Below are 19,294 nucleotides of genomic sequence, written 5' to 3' on the forward strand. Positions count from 1 at the left end.
TTTAACTGGCTTGCTCAAATACTCTGAAAACAGATGAGAGGACCTGTAATAGCAAACCATGTAGACAGCAGGGTATTTTTCTATCAGAACAGGACAGACAAAAAGAAGTTGAAGTATTTTTTGGTGTTTCTGTCTTGTTTGTAGTCTAAAGTTTGGTATTCTGTTGTTTCACTTTGGCTATGTGTTAGGGTGGGGGGGTTTTTTACTACTAGTACATACTTGTTCTGAAGCTTTTGTTCTTTATGAATGTTACACTTTTGTTAATTACTTCTAGGTACTAAAAAACTGCACTGCAGTGCTGCAGTAACTGAAGAATTGGTTGACTCCTCAGAAAACAGTGGAACAGAAAGTGATGAGTAATTTGGAGACAGATCTTCTGCCTCTGATAGGAGTTCTGCTTCAAAATAGTGGCTCTTGCATGAGTATTTCCACTAAAACTGGTAAAACTAAACATACAGGTTGCAGAATTGTCCTTAATTTGAGGAGGAAAAGAGTGAACAAACTCCGTACCCTTGGGCTCTGAGAATCTGAAGAAATACTACACAGAAGAACGTTGTTTTCCAGTGCCTTCACTTTAAGATTGTTGGCTTTAATGATGATGCGCACATACATATGTGTGCCGTCTGAACAGCGAAAGCTGAAGATTAAACCTGGCTTGTGAAATGGTTGAATTTATTAGTCATTATGGATCTTTTAGTTTATCTGAGTGAATTTGCTGGGTTAGCAGTAGTTAGTGATCTTTGAAGTTTTGCAAATACTGATGATCTGTTGGTTGTTTCTGCCATGTCCCTTATCTTCATACAGTATCAGTTTGATGGCAGTCATCGTATTTTTCAGTTCTGCATCAAGAAATGATGCCTCAAATCCAATGGCAATTTTTGTTTCTTGATTGGAAGTATGTTGACTGGGTATGAAATACTGTACAGTGCAGCTCACTGTAACAGATAACTGCTGTAAAAGCTTTTGTGGAACAAATGCTGTGACAAACAGCAGATTTGGTGTTTGTTTTCAGTTTGACATTTTCGCTTTTCATGAATACTATGATTTCATTCCCTCTGTCTAAAACCCTTTTCTCCTTTGCAAATAAACAATAAAATATTGTCTGTTTAGCCCTAAGGCGTTGCCTTTTAATATACCGTCTTTCAGTAAATAATTTTTCACTGTTGTGCACATCCAGAACATCTTGCAGTGAAGTAGTAATGTAAATTATATTTATAATAAATGAATCTGTTATCAGTCTCTGCATCTGTAGATTTTAAAGCACTTTAGTTTCCCTGACATAACTACATGGTGATTTAGAATAGAGACTTAGCTTTACAGATCTATTTTAAGCCTAAAAGATTTTGTTGTATTCTTGACTAGGGAGAGTATATTTGCTTGTTGGGGACTGTTCTTTCAAGACATGTTGGGATGCCTTTACTTAAAGAACGAGAGGACTGTATTAATACATTTACACTGACAGTTACAGTTTTTCTAGTTTCAGTGTATGATAAAGCTGCTGCTTTTAAAAAAGTGTAAAACTGCCATGCGACAGGAACAGTTGTAATTGTTAATGCATGGTTACAAAAATCGGCGCAGTTGGGAACCTCACTACAACTGAGCTTAATTATAACCTTCACCTGCCTACAGGTATGTGCAAAGCTGCAACTGTTGTAGAAGTACTTAAGGAAATAGCTAATGTAACTGAATTTTGGTCTTGCTATGCATTGGGATACAAACAAAAGACTGTCAAACCATCTAATAGGGGAAAAAAAATGTCATGGGGCAGGATGTTTTCCTTCACATTTTTTGTTCTTCTTTGACTTGTCTGATACCTAAATATAGTGTAAGGTAAGTTTTCTGCTAGTAGATGAATCTAGTGGGTTATTTAATACACATAAACTACCTAATTTTTCTGTGAAAAATAAAAGACACCTTATATGAAGTAGAAGCAAAAGCTGATTTTAGCCATACATTCTTAGCAGCTGCCAAGGGCTGATCTATAAAGAACAATGTAAAAAATGTAGCAATACATTCCAAAAATACTCTTTTGGCCTCAAGCAGTTTTTGATAAGGGTCTTCATAAAGTAGAGGTTTTCTGTGGACTTCTTACTTGAATTATTTCAGTTGCATTTTGGAACCTTTTGTCAACTTCTAACGTTTCTCCTGCATAAAGGAATTCAGTAGTTGAGCAATGTATTGTGTGAAGAAATAAATATAATTTTTTTCTGCATTTTGAAGCCATCCATACTCTTTTCTGCTTGAAATCCTGTACCCTCAAGATGTAATGGGAATAGATAGCTTGCTTTTCTCATTTTCTTGTCACTTAAAGACAGCTTACGAACCTATCATCATCATCATTTTTCCCCTCTGCCCCCAGGCAGGTATCTATTTCAGCCTTCAAAACTGTAGTAGATAGAATGCTTTATATAAAGAATGAGTATTCCCTTGTTCTTTCCCTGAGCTTCATAGTTCTGTTTGAAGTAGTGTTTTTACCAACTAGGTAGAGGAACAGCAGTTGTAAGTGACTGGGACAAAACCCTGTGACAAGTAGTTACTTTATATATAATGCCTTAATTATGCTTTTGTTCTCCATTACCTTCCTTGATCATTCGTAACCTTTTTACTTTTGTCCTACCCTGATTGCACATGGAGCTGATGTTTTTGTGGATCTGACTACAGTCGCAGAATCTCCCTCAAGTGAATCGGAACCCATCGTTTTTCCATGTACCTTTGGAATTGCTTTTCAGTGTAGGTATAGACACAAAATGAAATATAGAGGAACTTAAGACTGACTTCTTTGTAGCTGCAGGGTGATGGAAATAGCTGCTTTAGTTGAATTTGCTAGGCTAGTTAGTATGGACATAATTATGATCTTAAGCCAGTTGCTTAATATTCTTGTGTTACATATTTAGAATGAATGTGCTTAGCTGTTGAGAGGGGACTTAACATTTTCAGTATAAACAGTCTCTCAAATTCATCGCTAAAGTATTGGCAAGTGACTTGATAAAATCCCTTTATCCATTTGCAGCAAGGGAAAACAGTAGTAAAGAATGTTACCTGGAATCCCTAAATTTATTGGCTGAGGAAAGTAAAAGCTGCTTACATCTGTTAATGTAGTAGTATCTATTTTTTGTATTTTATTTTCATCAGCTACCAAATGGAGTCTTTCTAGGATGATGCAGTTAGCTCTGTGAAGTCACATTCATGATGAGAATAATTTCTGTGCCACTTACGTGCTGTTCTATAACTTGGATGCTATTGGAGAAGAGGGATACCCGAGAAATTTAGCTTTAATTTATTATCTTGTTTCAGTTAGGAAAAAAACAAAACAACCTCTTCCTGTCAACTGTTCTTTCCATTTTTACTTTATTCCTACTTCCTCAGTCTTTAATTTTTTGATAGCTGGCATTTGGTCTGAAACTGAGAATGGAGTTAGTCTGGGTTTACATCATTTCTGTCTTTGTGTTGAATGTGATGCTGTAAATGATAGCTGCTTCCTTCTTTTGGTAGTGTGATGAAAAGCATCTGGACAGTATTGCTGGTAAGTTTTGCAGTCTTCATAATTAAGACGTTCCTCTTGTTTTCTGTGTTGAAAATGCTCAAAATAAGTTACCGTAATATATTAGTAAACAATGAAGACGGCTCTGCTGGACATTGCAGTCTGGCTCAGAAATCTTTTATTATTATATTTAACATTTTTCAAGTACTAAAGTGTTGCAAAAATAATACGCCAGTATGAACATAACAATTTAGGAAGTATAAATGTGTGCCAACCTAAATTGAATCTCCTTCAACCAGTATAGCACTTACAAACAACCTGGTACACGTAAAATATTTTATTCAGTAACTGCCTCTGCTGGAACAACTTCCAGAAGCATCTGAAGGTGCATAGTGATGGGCTCTGAGGAAAAAACATTATTGTTAGAGGTTTTATGAAAGAACATTATTTCTATTCATACTTATTCCTAAGTGACAAAATTATCCTTGTGAGTATGTATTTTTCTGTATTCATATCTCATCAAACTTGAAAAATAATGTGTAGGCAATAAAAAGTGTCTTAAGATTCAAACTGCAGCATTCCAGGGTTCTAAACTTGCTCTTAATAGAATACAATGCTTCTAATTACATAATATTTAATAATCCCAAGGGGCAGGAGAGACTATGGATATTTTTTAAAGTCGGTGTCTGTAGAACTACTAATTCTTTCTTCAGCTTGTTCGCTTTCCCTTTTAGAAATACCTGTGTGTCTGGTTTCCCTGAGATAATTGCAGGGTTGCTCTTGAGACTACCCAAAATTATTTTATAAATGGTTTCACTGGGTTTTTGCAGCTTTCACTTTACTGAGCAGCACTGTGATAACTTTTTCGTCTTGATACTGTTAATGTTTTCTTTAGTAAGTATAGTAAAATTCATAACCTGAGCTAAAACCATAGTATGTTGTGGCATAGGAATGTAATGTCTGCTAACCTTTAGTTAATGGCTAAAGCAATGTTTTGAAATTGAAAAACTAGCTTTACAGATAAAATAGCTCTGGTGATTTTAAAATCAGTTTCTTTGTGCTACTACTGTTTTTTGGGTTTGGTTGGTTGTTTTTTTTTGTGAACTAAGTTTTGTTTTTCCTGAAGTCAGACAATGGTGCTTTTGTTTGTTTTTTTCCTCTCACAGGAAGAAGTAAAATACAGTCTTTAGTAAAGCTCACCATGGGCCACTCTATGTCTGGAAAATTGCCTCCTTCCACACCCAGCTCATGTGATTTTTAGATGGGATGGACCGTATATAATGAGCTTCATTACAGTAATTAATCTAAAACTTAGAAATGTTCTGTTGAATTTGGAGCCAGCTATCTGAGGTATACTTACTTGATATTTTTTGGGGCCAGTTGAATTTAAAATGAACGAAAAGTACATAAACTATAAGTCCACTAAGTATAAATAAAACACAGTACAAATAGGGCAATTCAGGTGCGCTGATGATTGGTGCCAATACCAGTAAAATGGAGACTAATGTCACTATGACTGGAATTATGATGGGTACCTGCAAGACACAAACAAAGCACAAAATAACTTGTTTTGTTGTTCTTACGGCAGTTGCATATATGAAAGAATATTTTCATTGCCTTACGGATTTTTTCCTTTTAAAATTTCTGGAATTAGATGGGGTAATTGAAAGAGTAACAAGAATATGGATAGGGAAACCCCTTCTGCTAAATCATTGACCAAGATCTCTTTGTCTGTATTGCAAATTGCAGTGTAAAAATTTGCATTCTCATGAATTTGGGACCCAACTCCAGTGCCATGACCTGGAGTCTTACTCTCGAGTACTCAGTGGTAGTCTGCTGACTGCAGCTTCCCATCCCTGACCATCTGCCTTGTGCTTGTGGTCTGTGCAAGTGAAAGTAAACACCCTGGAATTTTTTCCCAGTGCTTACAAGCTTTGTCCCAGTGCAAAACTGGAACAAAGTGAAGAACTACAAATAAATGGCTATGTTTCAGGTAAGGAAAAAACAAACAAACCATGAGTCTGCCTGAGGATGTTGTTTAAACGTGCAAATATTTAGGATGAGTTCATGTTTCAGTATTTGTGGGAATGGAGGAAAAGCCATACTGAATGCTGAACTTACCCTGATTGGTCTCTTGAGTTCCTTTCTTGTGAACCTCATAACAATGAGCGCAAGTACAGTTAAACCATAAAATATCCAGACTGCAAAACTAAAATAATTTATGAGTGTGTCAATGTCACCAGGGATAATATAAATAATAGCAATGGCCCCCTAAAAACAAAACCAAAAATTAGTATAGTCTACTATAAAAGAAGCCTGAATTTTACTGATGTGTCAGTAAGGGCACGTTTGGTGTTCTAGAGCAGGATCTGTGAATGCGCTTGCTTAAATATTTGGGTGTAAGTGTATTGCAGCACCTTTAAAGATAGTGTCCACATCCTGCCAACGTGGGGGTTTTTGTGTGCAATTTTAATTCCATTTTAAGTCCAAAGAATTAAAATTTGTATCTGTTAATCTGTTGTTGACTGCGTGTTTTGGAGTAAATGAAGATGCTAAATATATTTTTAGGTTATTAAAGTTACTGGGAGTCAACAGAACTGAACTTTTCATTTATCTTGTTTTACCTTGAAGAGAAATGGGTAGAATAAAAATAAGAAGATATTCTAGACTTATTTTAAAATGTATTTACTGAATAGAATTTTATTTAGTGACATGTAAATTTGTTCTTGGAGAAAATAGGGTAGTAGTAGCTTGTGTTCAAGCATCTTATGGAATGAGGGATTTCCCTAATACTAATAATTTAATTTTTAATTTGTTTTCATTCTGCGGCTCCTTAAACATTTTGATTTTAAAATCCAGTTCTGGAATAAAACTTCAAATTGAGAAGTTGGAGGGGGTTTATATAGTCCTTTTTCCTATAATGTATTCAGTAGTTTTCTTGTCTAGATAGTCAGCGTTGAGAATGATAGTAAGAAATTGTGAAAGCATGTATTACTGGAGAATTTTTGTTGCTAATTTTTCTGTACTTAGAATATATACTTACATAAAATATGATAGCAGGTGCTGGCGTTAAACGCTTAACACTTATGTAGGATAGCACCTTTAGCATGTGCCCTTCACGACCTGCAACATAAACAAGTCTGACAAAACAAAAACAAGGCAATCTTGTTAGTGTGGCACCTACACTTTAAGTGGCATTACTAAAAAAGAAAATAAATAAAACCAAGGACCATTCATTTTCAAGTTTGTTTTATTGTGTGGCTGCATCTAACTATAATTTCATCTGTATTTCCTTTGAATATGCAGTGAGATTTAAGGAGTATTGTAGACTAAATATGGGAAATACCAGTAGTAAAGTAGTGAACTTGAAACTAATTCTGAACCAGTATTAAAGTAGTGAATGTGAAATCAATTTCAGAATCATTAGTTTGCACATTTAATTTAAAATTAATCTTGGAAAAATGGTAGCAACTGTGGCCCTTTCAATTAAATATTTCCTTTTTAATTTGCTTCATACCAAAAAACTACATTGACAGCCTTCTGTCTAAAAATTGGTCTTTGCAGCCCTGTCGTATTCAGATGAATTGGAAATTTAAAATATTTTTTAATAGTAACTGGAAGTGTTGAACAACTGATAGAAAGGAATAGCTTCTCTCCAATTCTTATCTTGATCATTACTGTTGTAGTCATGTTTGTACTGGTGGCAGTTTAGCTTTAAACTTGATGAGAGGTGGGGTGAAAAAAACCCCAACCTTTTGTGCCCTACCCACTTTGAATTAATATAAGACCATATTTTCTAATTTATCAAACCTGCATAGCCACTGTTTCTTTTGAAAATTAAACAATACAGTTAGATTTGCTGGTACTTTTTAATGTCTGTATCTTTGTGTGTGTAGATACATAGCTGTAAATGTAAATTTTTCCATCCTTTAAATTTATTTTTTTTTTAAGATACTTGGAATGGGAGCTTACCTGCCTGCAGTAAAACAGGTCCCATTGGCAGATCCAATTGTAGAGAAGGCCACAAAGAGAGGAACTATCCAAGAGGCTGGATAAAGGACTCTATCTCCAAATGTCTGGAATATGGGATTAAAATGAATAATTTTTGTCATTTTTAACTACCATTTACCATAAAGATATTACTGGTTTATTCAGTTATGCTGGAGCTTCTTTAAAAGAACAGTAAATGGATATCTAAGGTATGTTACCAATAAAAACATATGTTGTATATTTTGTGTAGTTATTAGAGAATGCTTTGCCAAATGAAGACCTGGATTAATTCATGAACCACTCTTCATAGAGTGGAATGTTGTTGTCATGGTGTTTCAGATGCAGCATCTGTAGGAAACATTGGGAGGCAGATGTAAAAGATAAGCAGAAATCAAATTCTGTTAGAGAGTCCTGGTTTGGGAGCGTGTCTGCAAAATAACAAGGCAGATGGCATTGCAGCAGAGCACCACGCATACGGAAGCTGGTGTTTCAACCTATATAAAAAGAGTAACGCTAGTGGCGACAGCATGACAACCTAAGCCTTATGGGTGAATGAGTAAAGGACAAACTTGCGAAGGGCTTTCACTACATTTTGGTTTTTACTTGTGCCATGGTATGCTAGCTGTCACTGCAGGATGGATTACATCTAATGGAGGTACATTGATCTACTGTAAATTCATTTGAATTAAACCTTTTTTTGACAGGTGGGTTTGGGGGTTTTAGTTGGGGGGTGGCTAACTTTTTTGAGTAAACCAAACATAAGAGTTCTGCTTTTGCACAAGTGTAACATCTGTGCTGTTTCTTTGTCCAGTAGTAGGACGCTCATCAGTGCTAAGCAAGAAGTCTACTTACAGGTGTATTGACCTTCTCATACAGTGCACTCCTTCTGCGGTTTGCGGTGCTTCCATTGTACTGCTCAGTGGCAGTTCTGAGATTTTGTTAATTTAGTCTGAGTTTAGTGCTAGCTGGTTTAGTGTGTTGCTGAGATTGTAAGTTTAGTGGTTTTTTGAAGAGGGCTAGTTGTTAAACAAGACATAACGATATATAAATTAGTGTACCTCTTGATGCAAACAAGATGCTGAAATGTACTGAAGCTCTACAGTTTAAAAGGTTTTATTTTTTAAGATTTTGAAGTATTTCTGCATCAGTGCACTTCTTTACTGTACTGCACTGTATTTTGCAAACACGTCATGTGCTGTTTGTTTTCCCCAAAAATTAGTACCAGGAAAAGTTGCTGCATGACCTCAACTATTGTTTCAGAGACATGCCCCACAGAAAATTTACAAGTAGAACTGAAAGGACAGATGTGCTTGCTTAAGTTTTCAAAATTATACAGTCTTTAATTTCATCTGTAATAGTATATCTTGCAGTACTGTAAAAAGGATATTTCTTAGTTTTATTAAGAAAAGCAAGAACGAGTGAATTATGGACTGCTTGCTGTTATCGCGAGAACGACAAACTTTGATCTACTGTCATTTTGCATGTGCTTGTTTCTCAGAAATGCTGGAAGCACTGTAGAGGGCAAAGCAGCAGTCGGATGTTTTTCCTTCCATCTTTTTGGTGCTAATGGAAGAGAGTCAAGCTCGGAGCTGCAGTGTTTACAAAATGTTAGCTGAGGACTGCATTACTTTTTGTACCTTTTTTAAAAATTATTTTTTTGGGATATGACAGAACTACTGTTTAAGCATTACTGAAATAAATTTTAGATTAAGAAATGACAGATAATGAGCGATAAAGTGACACTGACAGCATAGACAGAAATCAATTGTATTTTAAGAAAAAGTATAGGTTCCTTTTTGCTCAGGACTTCAATGCACACAGTCTTCTTCAGATACTCTATTACAAAATAAAGTGGCTTACCACAGCAACTGCCTGGGACTGCAGGAGTTCTGTTGAAGTCATTACGGTGAAATACGAAATGTTTATCAGAACGTAACAAACTGTAACCAAGGGGATCCCAATAATTATAGATAGCGGTAGATTTCTAAAGAATGCAAAAGTAAAACTCCATCAGCATTGCTATATCACTGGTAGAGTTGTCATAGTAAACTGTGGACTCTTCCTCATATGCTCTTCAGTTATATTTAAGTTTTTTTATTGGTAGAGCCATGGAAATCAAGATTTTTAAAAAGGAAAAATACAAATTTATGCAAATTTATGAAGCCTGTAATAGGTGCTAATTAGCTTTGTTAGTGCTTAAACTTTGAATAACCATTGCTTTTAAAAACAAACTAAAATATTAAGTGTTTGATTTTTGTTATTAGAAACACTGCTTTCCTACATATTTTTACCTGTAAGGATTTTTAAGTTCTTCTGTGATGTAATTGAGTTGATTCCTGGAAGAAAAAACATTCATGGAATGTTATTAGCAGTCAGGTGTTGAAATACTAGTATGTTACCAAGTCAGGTAACGTATTTCTTGTGTTACTGGTTTTTACCTTTTCAGTGTTTTTTTTAAAAAACCAACAGATACAAACAATGTTTTAGGTTTTTGCCCTGCATTTTTACCACTTAAGTGAGCTGCTTATCCAAATGTCAGCCTCTTCGTTCACCATCTTTTCCTCCATTATTTTTTCCTCCTCACAGTTTTAGAACTATCTTTGAGATTTTGGAATGATATTGTCTAAGTTCTTGGATAAAATATCCCAGAATAACAACACAAAAAATTGTCAGATGTTTATCTCAGATTTACAAGATTGCCTTTCAGCTTCAAGCTTTGCACTATGTGGGTCTTTTCAAATAAAAGCACAAGTGTGCCCATTGCAAGGACTGAAGCAAGTCTGCTGATGTTTCACAATTGTTCTGTAAGTCATGTTGTCCAGAAAACTGGCATGAAAAACGTTTTTAAGGTTTACACCTATCAGAATTACAATTTCCAAATACTCATTTTTGCTGGAGCACGTAGACCAGATTGAAACAAAATTTTTACTTGTCGCTTCTGAAAACGTGAGGAGTTTGTATTTACATTTTAACAGGGTGATTTTCAAACGCTGCTGCGTGGTGATTACATACTGAAATAATTGTTTAGGCACCAGTTTCCTTGCTCACTGGAAAAATCGAGGTGAACGTCTGAATTGACAGACTTGCATGACTGGGCGAAGACACTCAAGCTTGGAAATAAAGCCTGAAGGAGTAATCCATTTTAAAAATAAACTCAGTTTTAAGCATCTAAATGGAACTTGCTTTGTTGTAAGTTTTAAGATTTATTATATTATTACCTTCCAAAATACAGACGTATATGCAAACTTTTACAGTTTGAACATGTAAAAATAGCATTAATGGATCAGACCTTGATATGAGATTTGTGCCAACAGAGCCCTAGACCACCTGACATTCCCTTTAGTTTCAGGAAATGAAAAATGTAAACTATTTTCCAGACTGTGGCAGAGAATAAATTAAATATTCCTTCCAGTAAATAAATTTAGTCTTACAAAAATAATTCTGGAAAGCACTCAGAATTCTGACTATTAAATATAAATGCTGTATGTAGAACATGGGCGTAAACCTAAAGCCATCCATATCTGTGATTATTTCCAAATGTGTTTTCTTAAATCTAACATAGTAATGGCTAAACAAATGTGGAGATTTTTAATTGAAAGTTTCTCAGGGAAGAAAATGTCATTGTTTTTTCTATTAATTCAAAAATGAAACTTGAATAAGAAAAAATATAAAAGTTGAGCCTTATGAATTCTGACACTTTTTGTTTTGGTTTGTTTTTTTGTTTTTTTTTTATTATATCATCCTGTACTAATCAAACACCACTGCATACTTCACAAGAAGTGGAATTTGATGGGGTACCTGTAGGGGCTCTGGGAAGGCTATTTTGCCTAACATAACGGAGTTAAACTGTGTTATATTCTCGTTACCACAGTATCTAAGCACCTTCAGCAGCAAAGCAGTAGCCCTTTCGGGATCTAGTATAGGGTTTTTTTCCCTAATAAACAGTAACTTGAGGATTAGGGGGTGGGGAGTGGGCCAGGGTTTTTTGGTTTTATTTAGTTGTTTGGGTTTTTTTAACCGAACTGGTGTTCTTTTTCCAGAATTCATTAAGAGATTCTTAATAACAAGTCAGATGTTAACTTTTTCAGATCACATCTTTGAGCTCTACAGGGAGAGAGTAAACCAGTTAAAGGCTGTTAAACTGTAACTATTAATGCTAGTAAAGATACCTTACCATCCATCATACGCCCAGAGTCCATTATAAAATGCCAAACTGATGGAGCCAACAGAAATTTTACTGTCCTTGAAAGAATCTTGAAAGTTTTCAGTTTTTCCTGCAAATAAGACATAACTACGAATCAATGTTGAAATTAATTTCTTTAAAATCCCACTAGATGAAGAAGCATTCCAACATCTGTTTAATGTTTTGAAACTTCTCACTGTAAAAATCAATTAATACCTATTCTTATTAGCACATCTGTCATGTTGCATTTCCCACCCACCTCCCTTCTCTGAAAGGAAGTGTCATAGTTCCCAAGAGATCTGGAACTAAAACATTGAATAAAGAGAGCCGTATTGTTGTGCCGCTTCTGTCGGTGGGAAGTTTTTTAATGGTCACAGTGGAAGCTAAAATAATTTTTGCAAGTAAAGTATATTTAATTACCTTGTGCAAGGAGAACAATTCCACTTACAATAATGATTGTGACAATGATCATTTTAGTAGCTGTGAGAAAATTCTGGAGATAGCTTCCCAGCTTCACACTCAGTGAATTCACTATTGTAATGATCACTAAAAGAAAGAAGTTTATGAATTTCTGCATTAAATTTGTCAGAATTGAAAGTTGCCTTTTAAACCTCCCCCTCCCCCTTTACTGTACTGCTTTTTCCTTCTACTGTTTGTCTATATTATTGATACAGTTTTTTAACGTGCTATGTTTGGATAACTTGGGAAACTTTTTCCTTGCTATTTTAAGAATTAGATTTTGATATACCTTTAACGAAAAAAATACATTGAAGTTACACCATATTCTGATAAATACAGAAATAATACCTCTACACAATTTTTCTTCCTTTTTTGCTAGACATAAGCATTCATTACACAGCTGTATCTTAATAAAGATAAAAGAAACTTAGACGGGGAACAAACCATTTTTAAACCTATAGTTTTTATGTATTGTTGAATTAGTTCCTGTGGGAAGGACTCCTGAAGTCTCGTGATGGGGCCATATGGAAATTGCTATGCAGTTATGGATCTTGCCTCTTTTTTTAAAAAGTATGAATCTTACCAATGGCAGCTGCCGCAAGACACTTGATAACAGCCGGGGGAGGATTGCAACCTGGATAAAAAGGAGCTGATGCATATTCTGCAAAGCTGAGACAAATAATTGCAAATGAACTGGGTTTTGTGACGAGTAAGCTTGTCCAAGAAAACAGAAATGCTGGAATCGGGCCAAACGCCTCCATAAGGTAAGGATATTCTCCCCCGGATTTTGTGATCATTGTGCCAAGCTCAGCAAAACAAAGTGCACCTGAACAGCAAGAAAAGCATTTATTACTGGTTTAGTTCATACTAAGCTATGACTAACAGATTATCACTTTTCAACTGGTAGAAAAGTTAATGAAATGGATGTATACAATGCATTGTTACTTTTTTCATATTTCTGTACGTTCTATTGTAGATGCAAACCAAAAATGTAATTACTTATGAGCAATTGAAAAAATATACAGAAACTTAATAGCTTCAGCATTCTGGACTGTTAGTCCAGAATTTACGACTATTGGTGTTTAAGGCTTCAGCAAAGAAATTACAAATACTCTGATTTCATACTAGATTTCTGTTTAAGAAACCAACACTGTAAGAAGCATCTAAGTGACAGCTGCACTGGCTGACCTACCTTTTGGAGACTTAAAAAAAAGTATTTCATGCACAATTCTGAAGTAAAATGTCTATAAAGCTCAGTTTTAAAGCACAGCAATATTTCTAGATTTATTGCTATAGCTGGTATCAAAGGCTTTTTGCCTGTGCTCTGTATCTGACACAGTGCCCAAAGAATTCCTCTTTGGTTTACTGCTAGAAATATTTTTAGGTGCTTGGTGCTAATGTTTCAGATCATAGAATTAAATTCATACAATTACACAAGTGGAAAAATAGCAGAAGTACCTAGTTCACTGCTAGTAATTTTCACATTTTGGTTGTGATTTAAGTAGAAAAGTATTCTCTTTGTTATTAGTGGATGAAGTCAGCAAAACTAAAACCTACTTCCAAAATGAACTGCAAGTGTACTTTACAATTTTAAAAATTTATAAACGGCACATACTCTTAAGTGTTTGCCTGAGTTGTGCTACACTCATCAGGATATGACTGACTTTGGTCTAGGAGCTGTTATTAATTGGTGAAATGAGAGTAGTATGCAGAAACAGTAGAAACAAAGATTTAAGCAAAGATTGAAATTCTTTATTGATCAATTTACCTAATGTCGCAAGAATTCCACAGGCTGCCCAGATGGTTAAACAAGGACCCACTGCTCCAACATTGGCAAGTACTGATTTTGGAGAAACAAAGATGCCTGAGCCAATAATTGTACCAACAATCATACAGATTCCACTGATGAGGCCAACCTTGAAATAAAATGAGACATCTTGGTAAAGTATATTTCTAATAATTCCATAATTACTTCTCGGTGTAATACAATTAGAGTAATTGTTATTACTGACTTTTTTTTTTTCAGCTTTCAACATACAGCTTCCACAAATATTAAGCCATGTGAAGGTTTCTCTTTTCTTTACAAGACGCATACGCACCTTGTGGCATACTCTGCCATTTCCAAAAATGCAGTTATTTGGACTTTGCCTGTGTATTTGTTGTATCAAACTGTCCTTTAGGTTATGCGGGTCTCGAATCAAACCTTACACAGGTGAACACCCCCTCTCCACCCTGATTAAACACTGAAATTCTTTTATGAGCACTTGAGGAATTCTGAATTTTCTAAGCTTCAAAAATTTGCTTTTTTGGATGGAGCCTAGTTGTTGTTCAGCTTTCCTCTCCTTGATTCAGGTATTTCTGCACAGGCATTATCTTGATGCTGCTAGGTGGTGAAAAGATCATGTTCTGACTTTGTAGTGACCTACATGTTACAGGAAACTAGTAAAACTCAAGGCATTTCCTGCTAAAAAAACCAGTAGCATGGGCTGCTTAAATTGTCCTGCTAGTTACAGCTGTCCAATAACATCAATATTCTTCCAGTCTTGACACCAAACTAAAATTACATAGAGAGTCTTTCTCCAGGTTATTTAAATTTAAAGAGGGATTGCACTCCCTCCTGAGAGCAAGTGACACATCTGTTTTCTAAAGCATTCGGAATTTTCTGGAGGAGACAAATTTTCACTTCTCTTTCTGTACCAGCGGCTATTTTATGGCTATAAACACCAACAAACTTTCAGAAGCAACGAGGTGAACAACCCCCTTCATCCTCTGAGAGGTACATGGAGAAAGAAACGGTGAAGTTTATAGAGTGTCTCACTTGATCAACTTCGAAGTTATCAGAAAAAATAATTCAAATACTTAAAAAAAAAAAAGCCATATTATTTTAAATTATATCAGAGCTATTTAACTAGCAGTTAGTAGTTTTCTAAAATGTAAACCAACGACACGGTCAAGATATTAGTACATGGCTGTCACATTGGGACACAGTTGCAGTTTTTGTACAGAGATGCACATGCAAAGAGGCCCCCCCCGTGCCCCCCCCCCCCCCCCCCCCGCCAGCCCCTCGCACACACACGGGCTGAAAACACAAGATTTTGCCTGCTTTTGTAGGTTTGTCGTTTGGGGTTGGTGGCTCTGAATGGATTCTCCATCCTCTTTTCCGTTGGCCTTTCCTTTTCTTTTCCTCAAGCTTTCTTCACCCATTTGGCTCAATTGTTGAAATCTCTAAGGAAATAAAAACAATTATCAGTCTAGCGTATCGATGTTAGCTTGGCTTTTGCTGATACAGAGGGGTCCCAAATACTGTAGGTAAATATTGCCAAAAAACAGACGTGCACACACACTTGCTCACAGGCAAAGGACTTCCTTCCATCTGACTATCTGCTCAGAGATTAAATCAGAGGCGTTACGTTTACTTCACCTTATCCATCTGACTTGCTCTGGAGTTTCCTCGTGCCCACCTGGCAGTGAATGTCTTTGTATCTTCCGCCTGGGGTCACATTCAGTGGAGAGGATGTCCTCCCTGGAACAATCTAGGTTTTACAGCTGGTCCCTCCTTTGAATTCCTCCAGACATCCAGACAGATTAAATCTTTTCTCCCAAAAGCTAGTCTGTTCTCTTATCTAGGAGACCTTCTTTCTGATCTTCGTTAAATTAGGCCTTGTCTCAGTTCCTTGAAGATGCAAGTATCTGCTGAACCAAGTGCTGTCTGCTGTAATTGTGTAATTAGCAGCTCTTTGACTCGAAAAGAGTCACCAGAATCCTCTGTGTTGACTCAGGGTGAATGCTGCTGCACGTTTTGTTCTGTTTAGAATTAGAATGTAAACAGTTGGGTGGGTTTTTTTTCAAGTTTAAACTTAGACTTGTGTTTTTGTGGGGTTCTCCTGTTTGCCTTAGTATTGGAATCAAATACAAGCTGAGATCGTGAAGGAAATTGGACAGGTTAGGTCCTGATTCTCAAAAGTTGATTCAATCAGAAGTCTCTTCTCTCCTCAGACCCTCTGGCTGTAATTACTGGAGTCTGAATGTTGACGATCGTTTTGCAGTTGTACAGGCAGTAATTCAGGAATGCGTCATGTTTAGGCAACTTAACTAGTATCCAGTAATTCTTGGCTACAAAACCTGTGGCATTTTAAATTAACAGAACGCTTATCTCAGTACTGCTGGTCTTCAGAAACATTTGGGCTGTAAAGACATCCGGTTTATGTTTTGAATTAAAGATTATTTTTTTTTTTTTAGAAAAGAAATCATCATGAATCCAACTTCTAAGATTAAACTTACAATAGAAAATTGCCCACGTAAGGAATGCAGGGCTTGGGTCACTGAATTTTATTACAGCTTTGTACCCAACTTCTGTCTTTAAAGTCATGTACTTAGAACGTTTTAATCATTGTCTTTTAGCAATTCATACTTTCACTTACCTTTTTTATTTATATTTGTTTGGTGTTAATCGGGTCCAGGAATCTTTGTATATGTATTTCTTTATTTCTCCCGTTAGATTTACCAGCCAGTTAGACAACAAGACATGTCCATGTCTGAAGCCAGAATACGCAGAAGCAGCAGCTTAAGTACAGAGGTTATAAAAGGTAATCATTAAACCTATTCTCAGCCAAGAAGCTTTGAGATAGGAACCACAGGTAAACCAATAGTCCGATTAGTTTATCTTTAAAAAAAAAAAAGTCTTTGTTCCGTTCATAAGAATGTTTGTCTAGTACCTAACTAATATATTACATAGTGAGAGTGAACCATAATTTGAAAAGTCTATTTTGATGATTTTATGTCAAGCAATTTCTAATTTAGAAATGCTTTGGAAAGATAACCTTGAAGTAATTGTCGTATTAAGGGTGCATTAAAAACATCTGTCCAGGTGTTAGCTGCATCCTATAAAAATAGTTGATGTTTTTATCTTGAAAGGTAGAGATGTGTGAACAGAAATTTTTCCTTTTGCTTTTCATTAACGTGAAGGTAATTAAGTGGGAAGCTTGTGTTCCCTTCACTTGCAGTTCAAATTAATTTTTCATTTTTGCGAATGTTTTAAAATCTTGCTTTAGTGAAAAATGCCATTCTCTATTTCTATGCAGTTGTATGTCCAGGAAAAAAGATATTTTATCTTGAGTGCTGAAATAAAGTAGCTTCTTTCATTCCAGCTAGTTATCCCTAAAATACTAGCAAAAAAACCTGTAATTATGTTTCAGTTCATTGTTTTTGGCAATGCAGTTGTACAGTTCGTTTCCTGCAGGACATCAAACCCTAAATTCTGATCAGCCCAATCTAACAACCTAATCTAAAGCGAAAAGATGTACTGGTATTAGTCACTGATGTTAAGACTTATTACCAATGATATGCTAATACTTCATGAACAATAGTAGTACAGAACTGGAAATAAAACCAAATTTTTAGACCTAAGTATCAACAAAACTGTATTCTGGCATGGTTTGACAGTTGGGTTTGGCTTGGTTTAGGTTTTTTTAACCTTTTGTTTAAGCAAGCAGGCTTGATCAACAGGAATTCCTGTCTCTTGTAATGATGATGTAAATCCATGACTGAAAATGGACTGTAAGAAAATGTGAAACAGACTTACACTGGTTTAGATTTGCTGTGTTTTGTGGTGGTTGAGCCAGACTCTGTGCTGTTGGTGTCTTTCCCCAAGATTGCAAAGTAATGTCAGTACTGAAAACAAAACCAAAACTGTATTTTATTTTTTTTACTATTTCCTCTTTTTTTTCTTGTTTAATTTTCAGAGAAATAGGGATAAGCTTCAAGAGAAGCTCTTCCATGTTAACTAACTTCTTGCTCAAAAACTACCGTCTGAACAATGGTTGGACAAAAATTCTTTTTTTCTACAGGTAAAGAGAAAAAAGAGTTTTAAAATTAGAGTCTTAACTACAAGCATATGAAAAGCCAGATATGAACAACTTACTCCTTTTTTTGCGTCTTTTACAAGGACTTCAAAATACTTTTTATGGTAATTGTAATGTAGGATTCAGTAAACTCAAGTTTTTATATCCATGAATCGCAGATGCCTCATCTGGGATCATGTGTTATATAATGTGCTACTGTGTTCTCTATAACTGATAATTTTGAAATTAAGATTGATAACCTTTTTATCATTCCTGTGTGTTTCCTGAAATGCCACAGAGACTATTGAAATAGCTAATGTGAAAAGAAAAAAGGAGGGAGTTATATTATGGGGCTAACTTGTCCCTCAAAATGAAATAGACACACCTTTCACATCATCTCTACCCTGGGATTTCCAGACCAACAAAAAAAAAAAAAAAGGGAGGGGGGGAAATTTACATAATTTTGAGGAAAAGACAATAGAGTATATCATCTTTAATTCCATATTAAGTAAAGTTTAGCTTAGGAATTTTTTTTTTAGATTTTGTGTAGATAATATTTGAATTTTTTTGTGCAGATGTATTCTACACGTCTCATGATGTCTGCCGATGTCTTTCCTTTCTGGATGAGAACTGTAATCTACTTTGTTCCTTCAGGTACGATAAAGGCAATATTGAAAATACATTGTCTTGAGTTTTTGCCTGAACATCCAGTTTCTTTGGTTGACCTCAAATGCGTATTTGGAGGGTTCCCATCTGTTCAATAGGTGTCTTGAATCTCTGCCGGTGACCTGACCTTAACTAGCCTGGAAAAATACCTTCATATATTATTTAGTTTTGTTCTAGGGATGTTATAAACTTGTTAAAGGATTTGCAATTTTAGCAGCAATCCTTTTCCTCAGCCACTGAAGGAAAAAATAAACGCTGAGTTCAAGGATTCTACTGTTATTTTCTTGATGGACAAGGGAAATGGCATTTTACAGCCATGGGAAAAGACTCCTTCGCTCTCAAATATATACATAGATGAAGAGGTCAAGGAGTTCAAATTCCAAGGGGCTGCAGAAGCAAACACTCTCTGTGGGCTGGTCCTGTCTAAACAGTGTAGTTTGAACCTTTTCAAATGCTATTTACCAATTAAATCGTAAAAAGTAATTTTCAACTTTAATTCAGGAAATAACAAGGGCATAGTATATAAATACACCTTTTATCATCATTAGTCACTAATAATAAAGGTTAATGTTTGTTAGGGTTGGTATTTATTGCTTGCAGTAATGCACATGTTCTGCTTTGACCAATACTTAAGCAAATGGTAAGGATCATTCTAAGTTGCAAATTTTAATTGTA

General features: G+C 35.5%; 2 protein-coding genes across 2 annotated transcripts in view; one reads left to right on the top strand and one right to left on the bottom strand.

Annotated features, from left to right (window-relative positions):
- TDRD12 (tudor domain containing 12) overlaps positions 1-1,098 on the top strand; it is a 38,785-nt gene extending 37,687 nt beyond the window's left edge. Inside the window, exon 31 of the mRNA XM_055726926.1 lies at positions 275-1,098. Within this exon, the coding sequence (XP_055582901.1) occupies positions 275-360 (86 nt within the window). The 3' untranslated portion in view covers positions 361-1,098. The remainder of the gene's footprint in view (positions 1-274) is intronic.
- Positions 1,099-4,587: 3,489 nt separating this feature from the next.
- SLC7A9 (solute carrier family 7 member 9) lies at positions 4,588-15,325 on the bottom strand. The gene is given in 12 exon segments (XM_005444622.3): positions 4,588-4,817; positions 4,819-5,016; positions 5,603-5,752; positions 6,525-6,621; positions 7,454-7,557; positions 9,332-9,455; positions 9,763-9,807; positions 11,646-11,745; positions 12,075-12,200; positions 12,697-12,939; positions 13,882-14,029; positions 15,213-15,325. Coding segments are annotated over 12 exon segments (1,530 nt in total). The 5' UTR covers positions 15,318-15,325; the 3' UTR covers positions 4,588-4,727.
- Between the last annotated feature and the right edge of the window lie 3,969 nt (positions 15,326-19,294).

This window comes from Falco cherrug, chromosome 14, assembly GCF_023634085.1.
Source record: "Falco cherrug isolate bFalChe1 chromosome 14, bFalChe1.pri, whole genome shotgun sequence".
Classification (NCBI taxonomy): domain Eukaryota; kingdom Metazoa; phylum Chordata; class Aves; order Falconiformes; family Falconidae; genus Falco; species Falco cherrug.